This window comes from Osmerus mordax, chromosome 1 (assembly GCF_038355195.1).
Source record: "Osmerus mordax isolate fOsmMor3 chromosome 1, fOsmMor3.pri, whole genome shotgun sequence".
Classification (NCBI taxonomy): domain Eukaryota; kingdom Metazoa; phylum Chordata; class Actinopteri; order Osmeriformes; family Osmeridae; genus Osmerus; species Osmerus mordax.
Genome location: NC_090050.1, coordinates 10,303,055 through 10,330,797, shown reverse-complemented (window position 1 = coordinate 10,330,797; position 27,743 = coordinate 10,303,055). Strand labels below are relative to the sequence as shown.

The 27,743-nt window shown below is 43.1% G+C and overlaps 4 protein-coding genes across 4 annotated transcripts in view; 2 read left to right on the top strand and 2 right to left on the bottom strand.

The window, feature by feature from the left end:
• The window catches only part of iars1 (isoleucyl-tRNA synthetase 1), a 28,278-nt gene extending 25,525 nt beyond the window's left edge, over positions 1-2,753 (bottom strand). The window contains exons 1-7 of the mRNA XM_067252936.1: positions 2,709-2,753; positions 2,019-2,142; positions 1,712-1,868; positions 1,075-1,194; positions 872-954; positions 506-623; positions 95-242 (exon numbers count right to left, since the gene is read on the bottom strand). Coding sequence (XP_067109037.1) covers positions 95-242; positions 506-623; positions 872-954; positions 1,075-1,194; positions 1,712-1,868; positions 2,019-2,137 — 745 coding nt within the window. The 5' untranslated portion in view covers positions 2,138-2,142; positions 2,709-2,753. The remainder of the gene's footprint in view (positions 1-94; positions 243-505; positions 624-871; positions 955-1,074; positions 1,195-1,711; positions 1,869-2,018; positions 2,143-2,708) is intronic.
• A 1,686-nt stretch (positions 2,754-4,439) lies between these two features.
• Positions 4,440-5,236, top strand: LOC136958888 (troponin C, slow skeletal and cardiac muscles-like). The gene is made up of 4 exons (XM_067253051.1): positions 4,440-4,578; positions 4,689-4,803; positions 4,924-5,060; positions 5,146-5,236. Exons 1-4 carry the CDS (start codon positions 4,509-4,511, stop codon positions 5,175-5,177), a joined length of 354 nt encoding a protein of 117 aa, XP_067109152.1. The 5' UTR covers positions 4,440-4,508; the 3' UTR covers positions 5,178-5,236.
• Positions 5,237-6,351: 1,115 nt separating this feature from the next.
• Positions 6,352-8,356, top strand: LOC136941032 (troponin C, slow skeletal and cardiac muscles-like). Its single transcript, XM_067233409.1, has 6 exons — positions 6,352-6,433; positions 7,338-7,368; positions 7,511-7,657; positions 7,768-7,882; positions 8,003-8,139; positions 8,225-8,356. The coding sequence occupies exons 1-6, from the start codon at positions 6,410-6,412 to the stop codon at positions 8,254-8,256; spliced, it is 486 nt and encodes a 161-aa protein (XP_067089510.1). The 5' UTR covers positions 6,352-6,409; the 3' UTR covers positions 8,257-8,356.
• A 799-nt stretch (positions 8,357-9,155) lies between these two features.
• rpl29 (ribosomal protein L29) lies at positions 9,156-11,104 on the bottom strand. Its single transcript, XM_067233422.1, has 4 exons — positions 11,067-11,104; positions 10,504-10,555; positions 10,278-10,342; positions 9,156-9,346 (listed from the first exon to the last, which is right to left on the bottom strand). The coding sequence occupies exons 2-4, from the start codon at positions 10,538-10,540 to the stop codon at positions 9,236-9,238; spliced, it is 213 nt and encodes a 70-aa protein (XP_067089523.1). The 5' UTR covers positions 10,541-10,555; positions 11,067-11,104; the 3' UTR covers positions 9,156-9,235.
• Between the last annotated feature and the right edge of the window lie 16,639 nt (positions 11,105-27,743).

The following is a 27,743-nucleotide window of genomic DNA, read 5'->3' as shown; positions in this document are numbered from 1 at the left end:
CTCCACCTGACGTGTCATCCAACTGCCCCATGTACTTTGTGGACACTCACGACCCAACACAGACTAGACGTTCATGGAGGAATCTGTGTCTAACCTTTGACCTTGACGTACTGGAACTCAGGGTTGACACACAGAGCCAGGTTGCTGGGCAGAGTCCAGGGGGTGGTGGTCCAGGCAATGAGACACACATTCTCGTCCTCCAGCAGGGGGAAGTTCACAATCACAGACGGGTCTTGGACATCCTGGGAGCAAGAGACAAAATGGCCGCGTTTAACTGGGTTACCTTTTACCGAGGCACAATTCATATATGTGAATAAAAGACCACAATCTGAGCTGAAGGAAATGTTAACAAGAAGCGCTAACGACGTTCGGAGTGTCGACTAAGAAGTACGAGCACAAGTGTGCGACTTCCGTAAGTTCCGAGGAGGAGGAAGACCTTGCCGGACCAATATTTCTTTCGAATCAAAAGACACCTTCACTAAAGACAGTGCATGGACGAGTCTACCTTGTAGTTCTGGTTGGATTCAAAGTTGGACAGGGGGGTGCTGCAGGCCGTAGAGTAGGGCATGACCTTTACCCCGCGGTAGACCAGACCCTTGTCATACAGCTGCTTGAAAACCCACCTGGAATAGGGGGGTGGGGGGCAACACAGAGGACGTGGGCCATAATAATATTGCACATTATATGAAATCATCAGTATTACTGCAATATTAACCTGTGGCACATACATCAATGTATCCCTAAAGGATGTGTATTATCCTTTGGACAATACACAATACACTTCTCTCGAGGAAAGCTTCCGATACATACTGTACAATGCCCAGACAACCCCAGTCAACTCTCCAAAGTGCAAATTCCTGTGTTCACTAACCAGACAGTTTCCATAAACCATGGGTAGAGAGTCTTGTAGTCATTCTTGAAGTCAATCCACCTGCCCATTCTTTTCACCGACGTCTGAGGGATAATATTATCAAATTATAGCAGTTTCATATATGGCAAACATGCTGTGACTATGAAGTAGGTGACGTCTCTTCACTATGAATCTCTTTATTCTCTAATGATAGATCTGCTCACCTCCCACTCGCCAGCATATCTCATGACGATTTTCCTGCACTGATTGTTGTACTCAGCAATACCCATCTTAGCCACATCCTCAGGTCCCTTGATATTCAGGGTCTTATCGATCTCATATTCCTAGGGGGTTATTGGATGACAGGAGCATTGAATCACACAGATGGAATGACCTGGCATTGTCATTTGGAACTCGGGTCTCGGTCTAAATCACAGGACAGTAGAAGGAGCACAATATTTTTCGAGAGCTCTCTGCCTGACGGAGATCAGCTGTACTGTTATCATTTGTAAGGAGCAGATGGTACAGATAGTACTTCCAAACAGGTCAACAACCTCTTCCACATGGGATAACAGCACTTGTGTAAGGACATGTTTCCAATCCATACAGTTGAGAATGATGGCTTTAAGGCAATGGTTTAATGTAGAGAATGCTATATAAACCAAACTCGAATCCTAGCAATTAACTCATTCAAGGAAAAGCTACCATCCAAGAGTTTGGGAACTCTTATAATGCATTATGTAGGGTACATCAGTTATTCATTCTAATTCTACGTGTGATATGCCCCGCCCCACCACCCCTATTTGTAGGCAAACCAAATCTGTATCCCCAATTACAATTAAAACTCAAATAGATTCTTACCACAGGTAACCCATGACAATCCCAGCCAAACCTGCGGTCTACATGGAAGCCACTCTGGTGGGCAAACCGGGTGACGACGTCTTTAATGGTGCCAGCAAGGATGTGGCCATAGTGGGGAAGGCCAGTGGCAAATGGTGGTCCATCGTAAAAGGTGTATCTGGATAGGGGACAGAACCATTAGATGGGAACACTGGACTTGGGTGTATGGTTTGCTTGGTGTCAACTATTTGTACATTCGTCTACTGATCAGCAGAGATACATTAGAATATCATGTGTAGTCATTCTTTCTGACTGATTTACCACTTACTTTGGCCTGTTTTTGGATTGTTTCAGACATTCCTGAAAGCAATCTTTGTCCTTCCAGAACTGCAGAATACGCTCCTCCTCAGAGGGAAAGTTGATGGAATCAGGAACTGGCTCTACCATGGTCTCTGGGAAACCAATCAGTCAACAGTGTTTGAGTTTGAGCAAGAGATATTATATCTATGTGAAGTGGACTAGAACTGAAATAGGAATTCAACCAATTTAGCTTAAGTACAACCCTGAGTCACTGTAACTTGCCAATAATTCACAAAGTTCCAAAGCTTTTGGACCCTAAATGTTCAACATTGACAGTACTTAGAAAAACCGCACAGACCTGTGCTAATTTTACACAATATATATTAGGTCTTGTTGAATGTCAATACCACATTCCAGTTCATATTTACACTGTAGCTTTTTGTTATCTATTGGTATTGCTAATTTCCAATCCCTAGCTAGGAATGACGTATCCTTGGTATGGATCAGAATGACTGGTCTAGCTAACTGTACTAGCTAAAATGCAGTTAGCTAGCTGGCTAACTAGATAGCCAGCAAGTCAATTTCAAGTTTTGAATGGCTACTGCACGTTCTCGAGGCATAACGTTCTTACGCACGTGTGTGCTGATATATAAAAATGCTTAGCTATACTTAATAACTGTCAGACATGATGATTTCTATGTTAATTGAAGACACTCACATGTGTTGTCCCCGGCGACCAATAGAGGGGCATAAAAAGGAAATGATGCAACTCAACGTAACTAACGGATTGAACCGACGCCTCCATAAAAAAGAAAAAGAAAATTTCCGGTTGATTTCTGCAAAACATTTCAAAATAAAGGTTTGAAGAGAAACTGTACTTTTTGTTAATTTGGTGTCAAAAGTAAACTTTCTTTCCCCAAAAAGGAAGGAAGCGACAAAGAATATAAAATATATTAACCTTTATAATAAAAAGTAAAAAAAACAAGGCTTTTTTATTGCTTGATTCAATGTTTACAATACAACAAAATTGGCAACTTCTTAAAAAAAACTATTTTACATAACAGACTGAAGTCATTAGCATCATTCAAAACAAAAGTAGAAAATAATGTAGAGCAAAAACTAAAATAAGTAAGAATAAACATTTAGGGTTTCTTATATGAGTTCAAACTTGTCTAACAATAATTTGTTCTGGCTTGGGGAATAGTCATTACTTTTTTTTTTATGCTCCAGCTGCAGCAGCCACCAGCTTACCTCACAATTTCCCCAGAAATTGTACCCTCTCTAGTATTCAAATATACTTCAAATGTTAATTACAGCAGTATCCCACTGAAGATATGTTAAATTTAACGCTTGTGTTATCTTCGGGTCATTCTGACCCATCAGTCATTGTGACCCACCGTCGTATTGCGACAGATTTACCGCATACAAAGACAAAGTGAAGCATTTTCTTTTAACAGCTAGGCTGTCTCAGACCCCCCACATTGCAAAGGTTAAAAGAAAATTATTTTAATTTGTTTTTGTATTGGGTAAAATTGGGTAAACACAACGATGGTTCGTTATGAACCTTTGGGTCATGTGACCCAAAGGCAGCACGAGGGTTAAGATAAGAGCACAGGCATCTTGTACTAGTAGGGTTGACTCCAGTGTGAGTGATTGGGTGTGTGAGTGTGTGGTTGTTCTTTTTCAGATTCTCACTATGGATGAGTTTGTCTCATTGCTTTTACCTGGGATTAACAGTTCATTTCTGTTAAAATATGAGTTTATAGTCCACTTGATATACTGTCTGATAACATTAGTGCTAGTTTCAGTTGTCCTTGTAATACATATAAATGATGACAAGGTTCGTAAACAAGGCTGTAAATTAGGCTTACAACAGTTACAGGTGACAATCCCCTCCCACAAAAGTATGAACGAGTGTGACATCTATTATTGCCAGAACATCCACTGCTGACCTTAAATGCATGACCAATGTGTGTATTGCATTACATGGTTCCCTTTGTATAGTCTGTGTTGAATCTAGCATTGAGCTCAGACTCTAGCACAAGCAGCTGTCTCTAATATTAATTCCGGGTAGCTTTATCAAGATTACATGTCATTGTTTTGCCAAAACCATACGTGAACAATAGTGTTCTTTATTAGAACTTTTATTGCCCTATTGTTTTCAGTGTATTATAGCTCTTATAGGATGACAAACAAGCATTCATCACTGAGAATGTCATTCTGATAGATGCATTTGAGTTGTACTTGCACATTTGTTTAATTTTGTTAAGGTATCAGATAACAGAGGAACAGAAACATGGTTCAACATGATATGTAGCACCCCTAGCTACTGTACAGTTCTACCACATCAACCTGAATTATCTTTGGAAGTTTTCGGTAACATTAGTTAGATTTTCCTTTCCTGTCTGAGAAGCAACAGCTATTTCTCCTGTGTGATGTATAGTTCCGTGCTGCGTTTGACATCTTCGTCCAGGATGCAGAGGACGGCTGCATCAGTACCAAGGAGCTGGGCAAGGTGATGAGGATGTTGGGTCAGAACCCCACACCTGCGGAGCTGCTGGAGATGATCAAGGAAGTCGATGAGGATGGTAGCCTACTCACACGTGACATACACTGTATTCTGTAACTAGAAATGAGGTTCAACAAAATCATATCAAATGGTGTTTCTCATTGAAAGTTGAAAACGTCTTTGATGCAGGTAGTGGCACGGTGGACTTTGACGAGTTCCTGGTCATGATGGTGAGATGCATGAAGGATGACAGCAAAGGGAAGACTGAGGAGGAACTGGCTGACCTCTTCAGAATGTTTGACAAGTACATTGAAATTAAACTAGAATTTAAACATGAACCGCTATAACCTGGCAGTGCCCATCCTACTTGAAACTGCAATGATACGTATGTCTAAGTTCTTTTTTCTGAATGTGTCATCTTCAGGAACAAAGACGGCTACATAGATCTGGAGGAGTTGAGGATGATGCTTGACTCAACGGGCGAGGGCATCACTGAGGATGACCTGGAGGAACTGATGAGGGACGGAGATAAGAACAATGATGGGAGGATCGACTATGATGGTAAGATTAAGGCCAAAAATTAAACTGTAGTCACCAGTCACTAATTTGACTATTTGAAATGTTCAATCTTTTCTTTTTTCTCTAGAGTTTTTGGATTTCATTAAAGGAGTTGAATAGAGAACACCAAAGAAAATCCAAATTCATTCACGTGTAATACCATAAGAGTCAAATCTGTAATCCCTGAAATACATTTATAAAGTAATTATGGCAACTTTGAATCATGATTGTGCACATATTTACTAAAGCAGAGATGAGACATTAGCAACTTCTGTGGTGACAGCAGATTACTTCTGGAATATTCAGACAAGGTCTAGGCTTCCATGACCTCTCAATGCCCCAAATTCATGTCAGAGAAAAGCTCCTTCAAAGTGTATAGTATAGCAGTTGTTACATGCATGGCTGTGGTCTAATGGCTATGGATAGAACAAGTTATGATAAAGCAAGAAAAGTTGGTGGTTCAGTTTTAGACATGCTAGACTCAATATATACATTAATATTGAAGTTCAAACAATACTAATCACAAGGATGGAGAGACCAGTGTATAGACGGTCAACTGTTTTCCTACATTCCTTGTAAAATGTAATACCATTCAAATACCATTTACGGTTACGCAACAGGTCAATTGAAACAAGACATGAGTACTGGCTGTACAATAATCATACTCATTATTACGCTATTGGTGATTTGCAAGAGAATCAGCATGCAGATAATTTATCGCATGTGAATGTCCGGCCTGGGTGTATAAACTTAACTGAAGAGCCGCCTTAGGCAGAGTCAATGTTTACACAAAGTGGGGACCAATTTAACAGCCCTAGGGCAAAAACTAAAATATGTAAGAATAAACATTTGGGGTTTGTTATATGAGTTCAAACTTGTCTAACAATCATTTGTTCTGGCTTGGGGAATAGTCATTACTCCATAGGTGAGGAGATGTTATAGTAAAATATATATTTTCTTTTAATGCCCCAGCTGCAGCAGCCGCCAACACACCTCACAATTTCCCCAGAAATTGTACCCTCTCTAGTATTCAAATATACTTCAAATGTACTTCAAATGTTAATTACAGCAGTATCCCACTGAAGATATGTTAAGTTTAAGTTAAGAGCACATTTGTTGGTAAGATAAATAAAAAAAGATGAGGCAAAAAATACAACAGTGTTAATTCATGCTTTTCATTGCCATCCCATTTAAAAGGTCATAGGCTATTAGACTCGGAGGGTGGGGCTTTCCATGCAAGAATTATAGTATATCATGTCAGCACACAACCAGCATCTTGTTCTAGTAGGGTTGACTCCAGTGTGAGTGATTAGGTGTGTGAGTGTGTGGTTGTTCTTTTTCAGATTCTCACTATGGATGACATCTACAAAGCAGCAGTAAGTGGAACATTTTCCAGTTTGTCTCATTGCTTTTACCTGGGACTACCAGTTTATTTCTGTTAAAATATGAGTTTATAGTCTACTTGATATACTGTCTGATAACATTAGTGCTAGTTTCAGTTGTCCTTCTAAATGATGACAAGGCTTGCGCTACGGTTGATTTCGTCCTGGAACAGATACCCCGGGCCCCAGATGATCTTGGGATAAACCATCCAAACCAAGTTTTGTTGCAGCAATACCCAAACCGTATTTACCAGGCAGGGGGGGGGGAAATAATCGGTTTAGAGCAACGGTGACAGGCCGTTTGTTGTAGTTGTTACGACACACGAGTTTGTGTGCCAAAAGAGAAAAGTTGTCCAGACTCAATTTTTCCCATCTCCTCTACAATATATTCCTTTAATACTGGCATTGGCTATAAAGTAATATCAAGATGGCTACACTTTCCTGCAGAATATGTAGACTACTCTTATTTTGACTCAAATACATGCGCTGTAAATGCGTGCCCCCCTTGTGAAAAAAAAGCCCACCCATCTAATTCGTTCTGGAGCCGAGTCTGATCTAGCATTGAGCTCAGACTCCAGCACAAGCAGCTGTTTCTAATATTAATTCCGGGTAGCTTTATCAAGATTACATGTCATTGTTTTGCCAAAACCATATGTGAGCAATAGTGGTCTTTATTAAAACCTTTATTGCCCTATTGTTTTCACTCTAAATAGCTCTTATAAGATGACAAAACAAAGCACATGGTGGGGAAATGTGGATACCTCAATGACAAGCATTCATCACTGAGAATGTCATTCTGATAGATGCATTTGAGTTGTACTTGCACATTTGTTTAATTTTGTTATGGTATAGTGATAGTCAACATGGGATTCAAGCTTGTGTCACATCTTTCTCACAGGTAGAGCAGCTGACAGAGGAACAGAAACATGGTACAACATGATTTGTAGCACTCCTAGCTACTGTACAGTTCTACCACATCAACCTGAATTATCTTTGGAAGTTTTTGTTAACATTATTTAGACTTTCCTTCCCTGTCTGAGAAGCAACAGCTATTTCTCCTGTGTGATGTAGAGTTCCGTGCTGCGTTTGACATCTTCGTCCAGGATGCAGAGGACGGCTGCATCAGTACCAAGGAGCTGGGCAAGGTGATGAGGATGTTGGGTCAGAACCCCACACCTGCGGAGCTGCTGGAGATGATCAAGGAAGTCGATGAGGATGGTAGCCTACTCACACGTGACATACACTGTATTCTGTAACTAGAAATGAGGTTCAACAAAATCATATCAAATGGTGTTTCTCATTGAAAGTTGAAAACGTCTTTGATGCAGGTAGTGGCACGGTGGACTTTGACGAGTTCCTGGTCATGATGGTGAGATGCATGAAGGATGACAGCAAAGGGAAGACTGAGGAGGAACTGGCTGACCTCTTCAGAATGTTTGACAAGTACATTGAAATTAAACTAGAATTTAAACATGAACCGCTATAACCTGGCAGTGCCCATCCTACTTGAAACTGCAATGATACGTATGTCTAAGTTCTTTTTTCTGAATGTGTCATCTTCAGGAACAAAGACGGCTACATAGATCTGGAGGAGTTGAGGATGATGCTTGACTCAACGGGCGAGGGCATCACTGAGGATGACCTGGAGGAACTGATGAGGGACGGAGATAAGAACAATGATGGGAGGATCGACTATGATGGTAAGATTAAGGCCAAAAATTAAATTGTAGTCACCAGTCACTAATTTGACTATTTGAAATGTTCAATCTTTTCTTTCTTCTCCAGAGTTTTTGGATTTCATGAAAGGAGTTGAATAGAGAACACCAAAGAAAATCCAAATTCATTCACGTGTAATACCATAAGAGTCAAATCTGTAATCCCTGAAATACTTTTATAAAGTAATTATGGCAACTTTGAGTCATGATTGTGTACATATTTACTAAAGCAAAGATGAGACATTAGCAACTTCTGTGGTGACAGCAGATTACTTCTGGAATATTTAGACAAGGTCTAGGCTTCCATGACCTCTCAATGCCCCAAATTCATGTCAGAGAAAAGCTCCTTCAAAGTGTATAGTATAGCAGTTGTTACATGCATGGCTGTGGTCTAATGGCTATGGATAGAACAAGTTATGATAAAGTAAGAAAAGTGGGTGGTTCAGTTTTAGACATGCTAGACTCAATATATACGTTAATATTGAAGTTCAAACAATACTAATCACAAGGATGGAGAGACCAGTGTATAGACGGTCAACTGTTTTCCTGCATTCCTTGTATAATGTAATACCATTCAAATACCATTTATGGTTACGCAACAGGTCAATTGAAACAAGACATGAGTACTGGCTGTACAATAATCATACTCATTATTACGCTATTGGTGATTTGCAAGAGAATCAGCATGTGGATAATTTATTGCATGAGAATGTCCTGCCTGGGTGTATAAACTTAACTGAAGAGCCGCCTTAGGCAGAGTCAATGTTTACACAAAGTGGGGATCAATTTAACAGCCCCGTTTGGAATGCAGTAATATTTGTCGCTCAGTGAATGTACAGGGCTGTCGCTTGGAGAGGATGAGCCTGGGGAACACGAGGGTCTGGAGCCAGAAGTGCCTTTTAATAGCCTCCATACAACCGGGGCTATTCCAGACTCTTATTCCTAATCATGCCAAAGAATAATGACCTGAACAATACACCAGGAGATACGGAACATCCATGTTTCTTTTTTTTAACAAAGCATAGCTTTATTGTGATGACAAAGTCTATGGAACAAGGACAAACAGGGATCCTCTAGCAGACTATTTAGGAGCCTCAGCCTTGGGGGCCACTGCCTTGGGGGCCATTGCCTTGGCACCCTTCTTGTTGTGTTTCTTGGCAAAACGCATGTTCCTCATGAACTTGGGGTCCACCTGCATGAGAGGGCATAAGTATATTAGGTACGTGTATTTCAGCGTGAGGCTGCATCTTGAGGTATTTTTCTAACAACTACATTTGACTAGAGTCCCAATCAAACTGAAGTTCCCCCTGATGTTTCAAGTCTGGCTTGAAACACTGGAAATCATAAAATCTTGTTTGGCCATACAATACTAGTGTTGATCTTCATGCAAAAGTACATTTGATGACACTACTGATAAAGCAGCTGCTTGTTGACAACACTGTCTGAAGGCGCGGGACCACCCAATTTAGATTATTGGTGCGCACCCGAATGACTGACTTCTCATCAACTCAAGGGAGAAACACCAGGGTATAACAGACTAAACAAGATGTGAGAAAGGAACATATAAACCAGTTTAGAGCCATCCTTCCTTACACCTGGAGAAAAATACCTTAAATTGTATGATTACAAATGGAATATATAACCAATAGTACCAATTATAACAACCAATCTTTCAAGTTCAGCGAGGGCAAAAACATTCAGGACAAACATACAAAACAACTTGTAGGAAAGGGGGGATTCATTCCACCACTGGTGTGTGTCATTTGCTTTTTTACAGCTGTGTCAGGGGCATGCCTCCTGTCAGCACTATGACAACTTCAATCAAGATATTTAATATGACAAAGGATAACAAGGCCAACACTACCACAAAGTACAATGGTATGATGAGTACCTCGGATAACGGCATAGATAACATTTGCTGAAGATGAAAGCATCTAAACTACATTGTCTCAAGTTGGGCTAAATGCCCAGCTAGAAAAACAGGCTTTCTACAACATTTCAAGAAACCTTTCTTCATTCAGCAGATCACACGTTGCAATACAAAAACAGCATATTGGGAGAGGCAGCCATTCAAAGGACAGGGTTTGGTTGTCAAACCAACGTCCAGAGAAAGTTATACATACCCCCTTCAGAGACTCATATCGGTGAGAGGTGGGCTTCTTGATCCCGTTCCTGTGGGCTTTGCGGGCTGAGGAAACAAACACAAGTCAGCTAGCTAACTGACAAGTCTTTTAGATTGCCAATTTCACATTTTAGCTAAAGGTATGCTACTATGGCAGAACATTTTCTACATGGGTAATATTTGGAATATGGCGTCGTCTTGTAAAAAATAACCGTTCATTTACTCACATTGGTTGTGGGTTGTGTGATTCTTTGACTTTGCCATTGCAACTTCTGTGATCTGTGGAAACAGAAATTAAAGTTGAATATCTAGCTAGATACTGAGAAAAGCAGTTTGGTGTGGATGCAGTGCGTTTTGTCCCTTGCAACATTGCCAAGCTATCATCGTAGCTTGTAGCATCCATACTTGTACGAACTGGAAATAGAGCAAGCTAGATCGACACAGAACGATCTACCTATTAAATAACGGCATGGGATTATTCCCACGTGTACTATAATAAAAGCTGTTATGCAGCATAGGTTGACTTAAAAGTTCCAATCGTTCGGCATGTTCAGACAGGCTGATGCACGTTAGCTTACGCTTTTAGCCTATACTGCGGGACAGAAATTCAGGCAAGGCTAAATATTACATTATATTAAGTTATCAGTGATAACAAATCATTAAATGTTTATACGGCTGTGTTGATAAAATGGCGTTATGTTGTATACATCGATTGAGAGATCTTACAGAACACACAGAACGAAGGATTCATTATGATTTAAAAGGTAGTGTAAGGAGTAAAATCTATTACCTTCCACACGTACTAGACAACAACCGAAAGAGGAAGTTACTTGCGTGACCCGGAAGAGAAATACCCAGCCTAGTTAAGGGGAAGGGTAAAGAAAATTAAGTAGACACTGCCATCTATCGGATATTATTATGTCTTCACGGTGATGAGAACCTTATATAAAAAATGTTCGACCCGTAGCGAATGTTGTCACAAAAGGGATCCAATATTGAGCCTCCAAGCAAAAAGTAATCAGGTTTGCACTTAGCTGGCTCGCTTTCAGCTCAATTCACTCAATATGAATCAGTTCATATAGACAAGAAGCCATCTGACGATATTCTTGTAATGCAACAGTACTATCCAGGAGGTGTCACTGTCTGTCTACCTTATTTACAAAACTATTATTTATCATTATTAGTGTTTGACTGTGCGTGCGTGCGTGTCTGTGTGTGTGTCTGCACGTGCGTTTGTGTGCGTGTGAGTGTATGAGAGACAGACATGTATTGCATTTTGCAAAATCATTGTACATGATTTGGTCAATACAAAATAAACGAGGCATTCAAGCATATCTGTCATTTATTTGTTTACCCAGCCTCCAGTTCAAGTTTTTCAAAGAGAAGCCATTCAATTTCTTTAAATTATATAACGATTTACAGACTGCTTGCAACCTGTATGATGGAGAGACCACCCCAAGCCCCTCCTCTGTGTTGTGGTATGATGAGGAGCCATGTGACTTTCTGCCTCAGCTCCTGAGTAGAAATGACAAACCCTGGGATATCTCTCTAAGCCTGCTCGTGACCATCTCCTCCTCCTCTCCTCTCTTCAGCTCCTCCAGCTCAATCTGTGGTGGTGCTCCACTGAAGCTGAAGTAATCACGCAGCATCCTATATTTAGATCTCTCCTTGAAAACACAGGCAGAGCCTCTCACTAAAATGATATTCCAAGCCCATAGATACGACTATATATAGCGACAGCACTTGTCCATGATCCCTTCATTAACAGAATCGTTCTCTTATTAGACACGTTCTAGTGTCGAACAAAGGTGATAGGGAAGCACGTGAAAGTGATATATAAAATGAAGGTGAGTATTTGCCCTATAATGTCTCTGTTGCAAATGTGTTCTCCTGCCGACGATTAGAACAAGATGGGCATTGCCTTTCTAATGCAACAGCATTTGTATTCACTCCTGTAGTTTCAATTGTGACTAATTAGCATTGAATACGATGATCTTCTCTGAACATAAAGGGTAACTGGAGCTTTTAAATCCATCAACAATATGAAGCAATCCACCTTTACGCCAGCTGTTTTGGCAATGTTTCCTGTTAAAAGGAGCCAACCCCCCCCCTGCCCCCCCCCCCCCCCCATCCCCCTTGTGAAAAAGTGTCAAGGGTTCACCATTCCATTCTATTGCATAACAAATAACCCTGGGACTATAGCATACATCACATGGTGTACACTCTTGGAGGACAGCACAGAAAGCAGCTAAAGACCACAGCCTCCGTTCCCAGTCTTTTAATCTTTGAGAGCCCGGAAATCTCCCTGAAGAAAATCCCTTTAGGAAGGTTCACCTTTAGATTACTGGAAAATAAAGTCTATTGTTTTATGCTTTTCTACGTCAAAGGCAGCCGGCCTGTACAGCACATTGTTTACGTGGGATTTAATTTAATCATGTGTGGTCCAGTATTATCATTGTTCGTCTGCTTTCCAGTAAATTTAGACTTTACAAATGATTTTGTACCTGGATTTACCTTTCAGAAATGTAGGAAACATGGCCTCCAATTTGAGCCAGGCCTAACCTAATCCAGGGGCATGCAAGGATATACAGCAGAACATCGCCTGGCAGTCATTAATAAGGGCCCTTACATTGGGGAATCTTCTCTTTTCTGGCAGATACTGTAGCGCAACAAAAACCCTCAAAACCAAACTTTGTTGTGGGTCCATCTGGAAAGTGTTTCCGGGTCAATAACACACTTCCACAATCGCTGTCGACGGCACATCGACAGCCTGTCAACACTTTAAGTCCCAAACCCTTGGGCTTCTCCCTGGGTTCCTCGAAGAATCCCCAACACTTGACATTCACCAGCCTCCATGCTGGGTGTCACAAGCTGTGGCTGACAAGACAGACAAGTCACATGGTCTTTTTTCCTGTCCTTTCTGTCATTGCCTGTCTCTCTTTCTATGTCTATCTCTCTCCCACATACACACACTTTTGACATGTTTTTGGAAGTTAATTGAATCGTAGGTTTCATCCTATGTGTGTGTGTGAGTGGTGTGTGTGTGTGCCTTCATTCCTGATGCACACACTGTAGCATATTTCAGATCTATGTTTATGGGTCACTTTTTTTCACACTTTATTTCAGCACACACGCACACACATACATAGGTTCTTCCATTGGTTCGAAGAGGATGAATGAAAACAGATCATTTCAGCGGCCGCTGTCACAACAAATCAGGCCCCTGGTACTGCTGGGACATGGGATGGGGGGAAGAATGGAGGGAGACAACTAGTGAGTCATTCTCCCCTTCTGTTGTCCCATCTCTCCCTTCCTCAACTCTTCTACTCACAGTGGCCCAGCTGGCAGAAACAGACAGACCCCCCCACACAGAAACACACACACACATCTCACACACACACAATGCACAACTCTGCATTACAAACTTCCCTAAATGGCATTCAGCTCTCTTTCTTAGAGGGTACACAAATTAGCAAGCCAGTGCTTGCATATCCACTGTATAATGCTGGGGAGGATGCGATAAAAGAAGTTTGGGTAACAGCTGCTGCTAAACCCTGACAATAACAGTCATTCTGCATCAAGGACCAAATAACTCAGTTTTACTGTAAGTCGCTCTGGATAAGAGCGTCTGCTAAATGACTAAATGTACAAAGAGACAGACACTGGAGGTGTTTTAGTCTGGGAGACAGTAAGTGGAAGGGAGGTGATTAAGTTACATACGTCTGGTGACTCATGGCCTTTGTCACATATAGAACTCACTCTGCACTCCCCCATCTGTAGTATTTTGGACATGACCAGCGGCCACGCACCAACCCATCCAGATTAAGAGTCAGAGACAAGAACCCCCTGCTTAACTTTTCTGAGATAACAGGCCGGCTTTTCATGAAATGACCTTGTGCCTTGCTAACAGTCCAGAGAGAGGGAGAGTAAGAGAGGGGGGGGAGAGAACAGACAAAGAGTGGATGGCTGGTTTGATAACGGGACTACAACCCTCAGATAGCGGCTCACTCTGATGTATTTTTACTTTAGCACAAAGGATCCATGGCTTGGACAATGATTATGCCATTATATCATGCGGATGTGAACCAATTCACCTATTTCATTCTTGTCCATTGATAAGTCCTGTTAGATAACAGTGTACATTCATAGTGGAGGCCTGTCATTGTTCAACTGTCCAACATTGCAGAGTTGCTGAGTAAATATAGTTATCAAAGAGTGACAAATACTCATTCATAAATGATAACGTGAAAATACATTTTGTGGAACGTTTCCAGGGCAGCAGCAGTGCAGTGTGATGGCTCACCCCAAAAACAAACATAGAGTTTAAACACGGGTTGTTAGTGTGTCAAAGTACATCCAACCAGAACCCAATACATGTCACTTCAACACCCCCGCATCCACATCATACCCAGCCCTCAGCAAGGGCTGTATTTAAACAGTGGCCTAAAGCTTCCCAGGGACATACAAAAGAGTCATTGATCTGGTCAACATCTAGACCTGTGCACAAGAGGTCACATATTCTGATAGCTGTCGTTAGAATATGTGACCTCCCTGTTCAAGGCCACCCGCTCCAGTGATTAGCCAGCTTTCCGTTGGCTTAGCTGGTTGTGGTCAGGCTTGAAATATCAGAAGTGGTGTGTTCGAACCTGGGTGCGGGCAAATGTTGGCCAAGTGTAACATTTTGCGCTGGTTAACATCTAGACCTGGGCACAATACGTCACATATTTTGATAGCTGTCGTCAGAATATGTGACTTTACGGCACTGGCGTCGTTGGGCTTGGGCTTTTGATCCAATTCCAATGATACATTTGTACTCCGATTATTAAGCGTAACGGCATTGCTACGCGATTATTATTTATTACTACTTGCATGTCTTATAATCATATGAATACACCGCATCGCACAGCTTAAACTGTCCCTTCACCTCAATAATTGCACCTCCTATTTACCCTGCCCCTATCACTCTACTTTATCCTGCCTCCTCTACCCATCTATCTCTACTCATCCGACTCTGCCTCTACCTCTGCGACTGACTGTGCCTCCAGCCACAGCCTCTGAGAGAGAGACCTCATTATAAATGAGAAACAGTCAGTACAGCCATTCTCATGTTCGCATGGCCTCTTCTTATGGGAAGCAATCTAAATTGGACGTGAAGTTTTAACTAAAAGGCACAGGAAGTTCCGACACTTTAGGCCACAAGAGAATATTCGGGGAAATCTAACTGGAAGACTATTGGTTAAGCTGACAGAGTGATTGGAGGCTGCAACAACACAGCAGTCTCTCACAGATGAGGGTGTAATGGCTGCCCAGAGGGCCAATCAGAGATATGCTTCATTAGTGGTGCCGCTTGATTTGAGCCACGTGCAACAATGTTTGAATGTTTGTGGCAACTGAACACGAGGGGGGGGGGGGGGGGGGGGGTGATTCAGCGGTTCACCATCACACACGAAGGCTCAGAACGTGAATAAGTAAATGGGGATTAATTGCTTTGTTCCTCAGTTCTCAGACAGAACACAGCTTTCATCAGTGGCTCCAGGTCTTTCACACACAGAAGTGAGGCTGTGCGTTGGGGCTCTAGTGATCTCTGTCCCCTTCAGGGGGAAGACCGTGCAGACCCAAAGACATCTGATACCTGATCAAAGACAAACATATTCACCTTTTATTTGTTGCTAATAATATAGTATGATTCAAAATGCTTTCAGGTGAGTGAAAATGGTTACATTTGGCAAATGCCCCCAGGGTTAGGGTAAGGAAGAAGTCACACACTCATACCCACACACAGGCATAACAATGCACAACACAGGCAATGCACAGACTAATGTGTTAGACCCATGTCTACATTTCTCTCTCTCGCTGTCTATCCAGTTCCCTGCTTCACGCTGTAAATGTCAGTGAACTGTGAAGGAAGAGCGGCGGGTGATTGCAAGAGGGAAGAAATCTTCCAGAGCAAAAGGTGAAGAAGCACATCCTGTATGAGACTTCACGAGCTTGTTAGCCTTACTATGCGCATGAGTCTTGTACCTTTAGAATCCCAGTATTATCATTGATCACATTGTGTCAGAGTTGCTAGAGCTAGTTCTGCCGCAGTGGTGTGTGTGTGTGTTTGTATGTATGGGGATGGGAATGAGGGTGAATGAATGGGTGAATGAATGGGTGAATGAATGGAGCATGATGGCAGCCTGTCACAGGCAGTGTGCTGTGCAGCCCTGGTTGATATATGTCATCAACAGCTTCTGGAGTGCTGCCCGGTATCATTATGGAGCACTCATGGATTTCTGACAGGAAGCATGCTGGTTGGTTTAACAGGAACTAAGGTAGGAAAAATCCTGGGGTCGCCATGGGTGAAGGTGACAAGCTCAAACTCAAGAATCATTGGACTGAACAACGCTATCCAGATATCCCTGTAGTAGTTTGTCTTTAAGACACTTGGGGCCTCATGTACTAACGCTTTTGCACCCACTTCAGACGTATTTGTTTCGCAATTCGCGCGTAAAAGCATGGCGAGGTATGTACAAATGTGCCGCACTGAGGTAAAAGCGCAGACGCGGGAACTGAAAATGGCAAATTCCGCTTTTCCTCTTTTCTGCATTCATGGGAGGGTCAAGGGGAAATTGGGAGTTTCCCATAAAGACATGGGAGGGGATGCGTAAAGTGTGCCTAATTATGTATTCCGCAGTATGTACAAAAACCACTCGTGAAAGTATGCCTCTATTTTGCTGTGAAAATTCTGCGCCCCTTAAAAGCAGGTGTAAACCTGGATGCACGTTGCATGTTGACTTTGATGGCTGATCCATGATAGAAAGAAGGAGGCCCATTCAATTGCACGTTTAAATGCTCGCAATTTACGCAGGGGCGTAGCCAGGACATTATTTCTGGGGGGGGCCAGCTCTGGCCAGTCTTTTATTTGGGGTGGCACTTGATTGTCAAAAACTACTACTTTAAAACTCACACACTGCATCACTCAGAGAAGCAGTTTTCTAACGGTATCCAGTGGTTAGCTGCTAGTCTCCATTGAAGCGCTGTCAGAATGCAGGTACGTTGGTTTGCGTCTTGCGCTGTTGATGGGGGCGTGGCCCAACATGTTGCGAATATGGGGCTTGTAGCATAAGTGACAAATGCCAATATAAGACGGCTTTAAAAAAAAAATACTAATGCATTTATTTCAGCTTTAGGGTGGCCATTCTCTGACCAATGGTGGCCGTGGCCCCCCCTGGCCACCACGTGGCTACGCCCCTGAATTTACGGTATATTGGGTGGAGAAAGGCGCTGATTACCCAATGACCTGCAGGTTTCGTAAATACGACGTAAACTGAAATATCACAGCGTGCGCAAACTGTGGGTTGGCCATGGCGCTAATAACGCTACGTTTGCAAATGTACGTACATGAGGCCCCTGAAGTGGTGGAGCTCTGATAAACGAAGCAAACTGTTGTGGGTGGTCTTGCTGCTTACTGAACAGTCCCCAGTGACCATGTTCGTATGTGAACAAAAAGACACATCTTCACTGCTAATGGTTCTGCTGACAGTCGACAGAAACACCTTTCCTTTGCAATCATTTCACATAACAGAATGTCTCCAGACAGTGGCGGTGGTAGACAAATTTTACTGGGGGGGCCAAGGGGGGCCAGTGTTTAATCAGAGGGGCACATAAAAACAGAAACAAATGATATCTGTTTGTATTCTCTCCCTCTTCCAGCTCCTCAGCTCTCTCAATACCTTGATATGTTTCTCTAACATTTTTATTTACTGGGGCAAAAAAGGCTGCAATGTCCCTTAATCGTTTCATGATGACTACTAGAAGAAGAAGAACGTGTAAAAAAAAAAGGCCACAGGGGGGGCCAAGGACATTTTTAAAGGGGCACTGGCCCCTGTAGGCCCCCGTGTAGAAACGCCCCTGTCTCCAGATCAGTTCCGGAGAGCTCCTTGAGATATAAATATTGAGCTGCCTCTTTACCTGGTCCACATAGTAACTCCTGAGAGGACTAATGGATTCAGGTTAGACCGACTGAACCATCAGGTTCTGTCTCTGGCTCGGGCCTTCAGGTTTTCTCCAGCCTTGTCAGTCTCTCTGTCCCTAACCCACAGCCTGAGACTTGAGCTCCTGATCCTGCCTGAAACTGGTTTATGTGAAAAGTTAAACCATGTTGGGACAGTTAAGTCACATTAATATATCTTAAAATATAATATGTGGATGAAAGAAGAAGAAAACACCTGAAATGTTTGAAAAGTAAAAGAAAGAGAGCAAAATATACCTTTAACCTTCTCTGTGAATGTTTTAATTGGCTTCCAAAAAGTGAATTCTTGAATGGAGCATTCATCTATGTGACTGAGAATGTAATGGCAGCTTAGTCTTTAATGCAGACTTCAGTCTTGGTAGAGAGCTGACAGAATTGATGAGTCAACCTTGAGCCCCCTGGGAAAAGAAGCAGATCCCCTATGTGTGGCCTGCTGTAAGCCCTGGGTATGACAGCCATACACAATGGCATACGCACACACACACACATACACACACACACACACACACACAGCTCATGTAGCTAAATCTCCTTATCTGGCACCCTGCTCACAGCCAAACATGTTTTCGTGGCTGCAGATGGACAACAGATCTTATTCTGACAGTTTGAGTCTGCATGGGGAGGTAGAAACACTTCTAAAAACATATAAAGTAATGTCATTACTGTTTGTCTCAGAAATAGATACATTCAATTACGACAAGCAAAACATGAAAAAGTGAATATGTACTCTTCTACAAGAACAGGTATACACATACACACACGTACACACATGCACATCCTTATTTGCAGCAGCAGTATCACTTTCAGGTGCACTGCAGCCATTTGAAGACATTTCATGCGAGGAGGGGCAAAGGGCCCGGTTGCCATGGAGATGTTCCCCTCAGAATCCAATCACTTTCCTGTGAGGGAAACCAGACAGGAAGCCCTTAATGATCACATGGAACACAGAGCACAGTTTTTTCCTGATCTGTCTGTCAACAAACGAGGGCACATTCTCATCACGTGAAAATGTGCCTGCTCTCACTCTCTCGCTCTCACTCTGTCTCTTTCTCTGTCTGCCTGCCTCCCTGTCACAGATGAGGTTGATGTGGATGAAATGTAAACTTTCAATTTAACTGCCAGTGACATGATCTCTATATGACATCACCACACACTGTTACTACATTTCAGTCAAGACACTCACGTATTAGATTTGACCATTTATTGATAACCATAGACATGGAAATAGGTTTGACTTTGGCGGAGTGGATGCTCTAAGGGAATCACTCCCTGCCTCCTCGATGCGACACATACATACATGACATGTGAGGCAGGGAGAGATAGAGATATAATCCCCCTGATGACAGAACATACAGACAGCACGGGGGAGAAGAGGATGGTGGAGGGTGGCAGCAGCACGGATCATACAGCAACAGGGGGTGAGTGTGTGCATATCCGCGCGGCCTTTTAATGCCGCCTTATCGGACGTGGCCCAATGGGCTTGAGCAGGCTAACACAGGTGGGGTTAATGAGCGGATGACGCGTGCTGGCCAAGTGCCATGCCTGAACTAGCTTCGCTCATGCCTCAGATCCCCTTGTCTTGATTGACAAGCTGGTGAAAATATACACTGTTTCATTACAGTTTGATTCCGTTTCTTTTATGTTGCCATGACTCCCTGAGGGGCAGCAGGTTGGAGACTGGTTGACTGCATGGCTAAAGTCAACGGGGCAAGTTTCTCATTAAAAAAGGGTTTCTTCCCTTAGATGGGATGTATTACAGTGCCCCTCGCTCCAAGATTCAGAGACTGATAACATTTCTCAGATATATAAATGGCCCAATCTAAACAGAAGAGGACTAGACAGAGTCGATTAACACTTCCTGGTCAGCTGAGTGTCTGGCTGGCTGGTGGTGTGATCTTACCACACAGGAAATACTGTGGAAGGAATTTAACATCTCATTAAAGTGAATACGAGTGAGGGTGTCAGGTTACCTTGGGCTGTCCCTGCCACATTAATAAGTAACAAGGACTTATCCAGCTCTGTAGCTCTTCCATCCAACCTTTCTCAAACGGACTCTTTCCACAGTAGATGATACATCCTGTTGGGGTATGAGCGTATAGCTCCAATACTGTTGGATTCCGTACATTCTGATCACATCGCTGGGTGTGCTTGATTATGCGGAATGATTTGTGTGCTGGGTGAGAGAAATTGGGACTGCAGTATTTTATTGCTTCAGTGCTGCAAGATAAAATAGATAAGTAAGCACACCTGAAATATTGACTTTTTTTGGGGGGGGGTTCTCATTTTGTGTCCGATAGCACAACTTTCGATATGCCATACCCTTACAGTAGTGAGATATGTTTGAAATGTAAATTTTGGGCCTATTCCTCCTCACAAAACGCTAAATTAAAGACCAGCCTTCAGGTCCTCCAGGGCCAACTCTCATCCATCTGGTGTTCTGCCATGTTAAACAGAAGCAAGTGGTGTAAAGTTATTCAGTGACAGTCTCCCACCCACATGAGGTGACTTCTCCATATTGACTCACAGCATCCATCCACAAGGTTAAACTCAAGGGGGATGGTCTATACATGGACTGGTTATCATTTGGCGACAAAACGATCAACAGAAGTATAACATTTATTCAGTTCAATCTAAAAAAGCATTGCCGTACCACAAAAATGAAAGGAAACTTCTCAGGACAAACCAAATACTCGTGTTTACAATCAGTTGTTTTCCTGCACACTTTAGTCCTTGGCAGGAAGGTTCTTTGTAACTGTAGTCCAGACACACATCAATGATTTAGAGGGGTTTCTGGTTTCCGATGGTTTCTGTCAAAGAGCCAGGGCATCTAGTTGGATTAGAGCATCTAAACGATGACGTAATCCCCGAGAGCATCGATCCAGAGCTTTCCTCCGGTCATCTCTGCTGCGCTTGGAGAGGGAATGAGATATGAGACTTGACTCAAAAACAATAAAGAGCATAACCAGAGTGTAATAAAGCACATCATAATGAGATGATAGCAGCAAAATCAATATCTCTGTTACTTTAGGATCCTGGAGAACATTTTAGACATGAGATGGAGGGCTGATGGGGTATTCAGTTGCTCCTAAAGTGCACTTTGGAATCAATACACAAGGTTCTTAGGCTGTTGGCACGCAGTCAAGACCAGGTCCCGTGTGATTTTTGGAACCTTTTTGTCCAACTGTGAGAGACGATTGTAGGAATTGAATGCATATTGACTGCTATTGTACAGAAATATACAATGTCTTTCCACATCTTAACTTTCAGGGTCACACTGACAATAAACCATGCTGATAGTCAATACACAGCACTCAGCACAGTCTATTCTATGGCTAATTGATACAAAATTAGCAGTCCGACCAGAGCTAAATGCTCAGGTCTTCTGTTAACGAGGTCCTTATCTAAGGTCATTAGTGCAGTTCTATTGAGACATTTTTAGACGGGATTACTCATCCTGGGAGTCTGATTACCCCAACCACCTCCACTACATTGCCTGGGAGTCCACAGTGTCTGCTGCAGCATGAGGTTTGCCTGTGTTGTCCATCTGGCAGGCTGTGAGCAGGCATGAGATCCTCTGGCATTTTCAGCGCTAAATCTCTCGCAGACAGGCACACCGAGGAGAGAGGTGTACCTGCGTGACAGACTGTCTCCCTCGAGCTAATCACACTGCCGTTCTCAGACACCACATTGTACATTGCACATGCATGCGCAGCCCCACACCGCCACACACCCACACACAGCCACACACCCATACACAGCAGAAACATTGCTGCAAGATAGTCGTCGTTTCGTTGAGTGTCTGGACAACAGTAAGTGGCCTGCAGTGTTTTGTTTTTGCAGTTCTTTGCAGTCCTGGATACACTCTTCTTCTGAAAATGCAGTTGGTTTTCAAGGAAAAGTGTGTGGGCAAGGAGGGTATTTTGGAGTTGGTTCCATATTGATCCGTTATGCTGTCAAAGTCAGCTTAAAGGTCATGCAATGCGAATACGAAAAGAGACGAGTTGGAGAAAACTGGCTCCAGGATTTTGGTGGTCTGAGGTGAAGCTGTCTGTCCGTTGACCCGTTATGACTAATTGTCCATAGCTGTCTCCAAGAACAGCACAGCCAGTCCTCACTCCCTCCATCCCACACACCATGCCACAGCAGTCACCCAGCCAGACACCAACTCACATCCTGTGCACACTCACACAGGCACGCACACACAAACACACGCACACATTACTAATCCTTCATGTTCCACTGAGGCTGCAGAATGCTTTGTCTCAGCATCCTCCTCTGATGACAACCCTGGGAGTCATAGTGCATACCGTAGACAGGCCTGTACCTCCCAGCCGAACCAGCACGTCTGGATGTCAGCTTGCCGTTGGGGTACGGCTTTGCCAGTGTCAGACGGCTGGTTCGACTGGAGCGCATGTTCAAACCCTTTCAGTGTAAGTGAGCTTTGAAAAAAGGGGACAAAAGCTTGACGGATACAATTCATCTGCCACTTTTCGGTTTCATTTATCTGTGGCAGGATCCCTGTCCTCTGGTGACGCGTTCCCTCGGAGCTCCAGATGAGACACCTTCCAGTCACACGCTCCTCGCCGCTCTGACGCTTCCGCCTGGTGATGCCTCAAGTGTCTCGAAAACTCAAAGCGGCTTCCCTCCTTCATTTGTGCTCTCTTCCATCTACCTCTCCGTTCTCGCCCCTTCTCTTTCTCCGTCTCACCCCGTCTGTCGGGTCCCTCTCTCCTTCCTCCCGGGCGGCGTTTTAGCTCAAAACATTTTGTTCTCTTTCTCTCTGTTCTCCATCCTTGTGCCCTTTCTTTCTTTCTCGCTTTCTCGCTTGCCGTCTCTCACGGTCTTTCTTTCTCTCTCTCTTTTGCTCTCCGTCGGCAGGGAAAGCAGGAATGATGGAAGCATTAATGCAAACCTATTGATCCGACGCCCGCTAACGTTCTCCCAACCTCTTCCCGTCTGTCTATGGGGGCAAGACTGATCCATTACTGACAGCTGCTACGTGAATACCTCTCCACACCTCCCAACCACCGCACTGCTCTCATCCACGCCACGATTTGCACAGGATCACTCCGAAACGGTTCACGTATTTGACGTCCACAGTATTTGAACATGCCTGACCCAGTTCTTATAGGATCTACCAGCATGTCCACATCTTTCCTTTTCCATTCCCGGCATCTTTGCTGTATACTTGGTTTCATAATGTCTGTAAAGGTGATTCACTTTACCTCCAGACATTGTGCTAACCCTAACTGTGTTCCTTCCTAACAGAGGGAAGTTAGTGTCACTGTTAAGCCGTAAAGGTTAGAGGAACTTCAGCGAGAACACATGTACAGTGAGTATGGCTGCCTGCCCTAGTTACCATAGTGATGTGGTGACAGTAAGTGTGTGTATGTGTTCTTGTGTCTTTTTGTGTACGTGAGTTTGTGTGTGTGTGTATATGTCTGTGTTGTGTTTGTGTGTGTGTGTGTGGCCCATTGAGTGTATCTCGCACTGTGGTTGTGTTAGTCATGGCGCCCTCTCCCAAGCTGTTTGAGCGTTGATTGGACAGAATCTCATGAGGTTGAAAAGCCCTGTGTTGAGGGGAAAAATTCTCTCACTTTTGCTGGAAACACTTCAACCATCAATTACACTTGCTGTCTGCACTTCACACAGAAATAGGCCTGATGACAATCTGTATGCCAGAGAATACTTTTTTAACACATAGGCTAAACATGAATAAATGGAATTTATATTTAGGATTCCTCTGTTAGGAGGAAACCTATTGTAGTTGTTAATATTCTTATTATTATTATTATTCTAGGAATCCACCATTGCTGCTAGCAGCTATATTTTGATTCTGTATCTGGACAAAATGTCAGCCTTCTGTCCATTCATTTGGTTGTATATCTGGACAAAATGTCAGCCTTCTGGACACTGGCCAATCATTTGATACTATATCTGGACAAAATGTCAGCCTTCTGGACACTGGACATTTATTTGAATCTATATCCGGACCAAATGACAGCCTTCTGGACATTGGCCATTAATTTCATGTTATACCTAACCAGCATATTGGATTTCTTACATCATGTGTGTAAAAGTTGAATTTTGATCGATATTGTAAGACTGCATTGGCAGTGTATTCCCATTCACATTAGACACAGAGTACACTCGTGCAAACAAACTTTCCAAAACTGAAAAGTTCCTGTGTATTAGTTTTCTAGAACGTAGCATCTGGAATCTAAAGGATAGTGGATAGAAATCTCGATGCATGCAAAGATTTAGAATGTGGACGGGTGTTACTGCTTTTATGGTTCCTTTGTCGGCAGTTAAGTTAAACCTCTAAATATGTCAATTTTACAATATTTTGCAACTTTGAGGAGGAATCCGCCATTGCTGCTTGCAGCTATATTTCATATTATTTTACTTGGCCCTCGCTGGGATGTTAAAGGTGGTTCAATGACCAAGTTCTTATAATGAGGAACATTGACTTATTCCGAAAAACTACAGGCAAATACTTAAAAACCCCAAACCTAGCCACACGGTTCTTGTGGAAACAGACAACAATTTCTTCCACACTCCCTAGAAGGTTCCATTGTCTCAGTGGGTTTGCGCCCTGTAAGGGTTTATCTCCGGGGCACCAGACTTATTCACCATTTGAATCCCACCACGTGAAAAACAGCACCAGGTCAGTTGGACATATGGAGCCTGGATTGGTCAGGCCCACTATTCTGTCACAGTAACCCCAGACCCCTGCTGTTTCTCAGGCAGGAAGTGGCTTGTTGACATGTTGAATTTTAATGTGGCAGCTATTTTCAGGTTCACCAGTGCAACCCAACCCCCTCGGCAGCTGTGGCCAGGCTGCCGAGCAGGAAGCCAATGTGTACACCTGATCTGCTTGATATCTGGAGAATTTGTCACTGTGGATCACATGGCCAGGGAGCCAAGGACAGGGCAAGCCTTTCCCATAGAGGGAGTCCATGATGGCTGACACACAGAGGAACAACAAGAACCAGCCAGAGGCCTTCAGAACATGACTCACACAAACTACAGAGGCTGGGTAACTGTCTTCCTCATGTGGCTTCCTTTGAGCCAGGCCATCCCAAAACCACAACTCCCAGTCTTTCCCGCAGGTGCAAACTTTTAATGAACAGGAAGCAAAGGAACATGTAGGCTCTAATTGACGTCTGACACCTGACTTGTCCAAAACGCCCACCATATTGGACCTTCTGTGTGTCCTCATGCCTGCACTTCTGCAGCAGTCATTTGGATTTGCAATGTGTTTTTCATCTCCGAGCACAGACTGTGTTTCCATGTCAGTCGAGGCTTGTGCCTGCCTCATTAACAAAGTGTGGGGCGTCTGTGAGAATGGCAGGTTTGGCTTGACCCTGTCACAGGCCCTTCTGCTATTAATACCATCCCATCACACTCAAGCTACCTTAGCTGAAAACCCTTTACTTCAGAGCTTCTGTCTGAATCTCACACACACACACACACACACACGAGCTCAGAGATCTATTAATAATCTCTCTCCAGGAGACAAATAAAGACTGTCGAGGAGTAAGGATGGAGAAACGAAAGAACAGTTTCTTCCCTTCCGCTGTTGGCCTCTTCAACAAGGCCAAGGGACCACACTGACTCTAATGACTTCTTGCTTAAAACACATTGCTTTTTGCACTGCATTACAAAATTGAAAATTGTATCTTGTACATTTGTATTTTTTGTAATATTTGTATTTTTGTATTTTTATATTGTAATTTACGGCAACTTATATTTTATTTTATTGTATATTTAATTATATTCTAATCCCACTTAGTACTGCTAGTTTATGTACCCTTAGTATAGATAGTCCACATATTTAAATTTTAGGTCCCTATATATTTATTGTATGCACCTTCCTACCAAAGCAAATTCCTTGTCTGTGCAAACTTTCATGGCGAATAAATCCCATTCTGATTCTGATTCTGATTGTGAATGGAAAGCTTAATACCATTCAATGTTGCGCCGCACAATAGACAAGTGTGCGTGCGTGGGTGTGTGTCTGCGTGTTTGTTTGTTTGTGTTTGTGTGCGTGTGTGTTTGTTTGTTTGTGTTTGTGTGCGTGTGAACGCTAGAGGCCACGCATTTGTCCCAAATAGTCACGGTGGGAATCGGTGCGCTAGAAAGCAGTAATCGATGGGCCCTAATATAGCTGAACATCAGGATCAGTATCTCATTAACAGAGCTGAAAACAAGGCTCTCCGCCACAATGCTGCTCATCGTTACCCCAGAACACGCTGCGTGACATGAAGATTTTGATGACGATGCTTCCAATACAGCCTTCGCCTCACAGCAATAGGCTGCAATTGACAGAAAAAGAGAGCGAAAGAGAGAGAAATGGAGAAAGAAAGGAGAGAAGAATAAAACATGGCATCGTGATGCCGTCTTGCTCTCAATGATGCCTCTTGACACGCGGACTGGACACACAAACACTTGCACGTGGACGCGTTTTTTGCGGGTCTGCTGGTACGAATATAAAAACAGCACCCACGGTACGCGTCTGTGTGTTGCATCTGTGTGTGTGTGTGTTTTGTGAGTTCTGAGATCGAGTGGCCGTGCAGGATTAGTGAGGCGGAGACGTCCCCACTCAGCCAGTTGATGAGGCTTATCCATTATTCACCTCCTTACCGTCTGCCTCAGCGTCTCACTGACTGTCCGCACAGTGTGAATGAGCTGAAGTTTCACATTCATAAATCACTGCCTTGAACCGGGGTCTCCTGCAAGGTAGGTTGGGGGGGGGGGGGGGGGGGGGGGGGGGCGAGGGACCGAGGGAGCAAGACAAAGAAAGGAGGAGGAGAGGTGGGAGGAATTAGGAGAAAAATGTTTTGCATGTGAGTGAGAAGGGAACACCTAATTGGATTAGAATGTGGAAAGAACATTTATCATTATTTTCAAGTCGTAAGAGGCGTCTCATGAAGATGTCTTTTCTAAATATGAGCACATTGCTAATTGAGTACGTCATTAATATGCAAATACAGAATTTGTTAAACTATGCCCAGCAATAGTCAACATTACAGTTTACAACAGCATGTGGAGGGTTGTTTATGGGGTGATATCTGTGATATATACGTATTTTTCATGTGCCTTTTTTTTCTTCAAAAAAAAAGAAAGAAAAACACATGGGCAGCACATTTATCCATCATCCGTGTATTAGTTGTGATTTATCAGACCTTAGGTAGTCCATGAGAAGTTTTAACGCTAATGGAGTATTAGCAACAGATGTGAAGCTCAGAAAAGACAGAGAGAGAGAGAGAGAGAGAGAGAGAGAGAGAGAGAGAGAGAGAGAGAGAGAGAGAGAGAGAGAGAGAGAGAAGAGAGAGAAAGAGAGAGAAAGAGAGATAAAGACAGAGAGAGAGAGAGAGAGAGAGTGACAGTGAGAGACTGAAAGAAGGAGTGTTGATCTCTCTCTCTCTCTGTCTGTCTGTCTTTTCTGAG

Coding starts and splice junctions, on each gene's coding strand:
- LOC136958888 (XM_067253051.1), top strand. CDS start 4,509: ATGAGGATGTTGGGTCAGAACCCCACACCTGCGGAGCTGCTGGAGATG. Junction 4,579..4,688: donor CAAGGAAGTCGATGAGGATG/GTAGCCTACTCA, acceptor TCTTTGATGCAG/GTAGTGGCACGGTGGACTTT. Junction 4,804..4,923: donor CTCTTCAGAATGTTTGACAA/GTACATTGAAAT, acceptor TGTCATCTTCAG/GAACAAAGACGGCTACATAG.
- LOC136941032 (XM_067233409.1), top strand. CDS start 6,410: ATGGATGACATCTACAAAGCAGCA. Junction 7,658..7,767: donor CAAGGAAGTCGATGAGGATG/GTAGCCTACTCA, acceptor TCTTTGATGCAG/GTAGTGGCACGGTGGACTTT. Junction 8,140..8,224: donor TGGGAGGATCGACTATGATG/GTAAGATTAAGG, acceptor TTTCTTCTCCAG/AGTTTTTGGATTTCATGAAA.
- rpl29 (XM_067233422.1), bottom strand. CDS start 10,540: ATGGCAAAGTCAAAGAATCACACAACCCACAACCAAT. Junction 10,343..10,503: donor TCACACAACCCACAACCAAT/GTGAGTAAATGA, acceptor TTGTTTCCTCAG/CCCGCAAAGCCCACAGGAAC. Junction 9,347..10,277: donor GATATGAGTCTCTGAAGGGG/GTATGTATAACT, acceptor CCTCTCATGCAG/GTGGACCCCAAGTTCATGAG.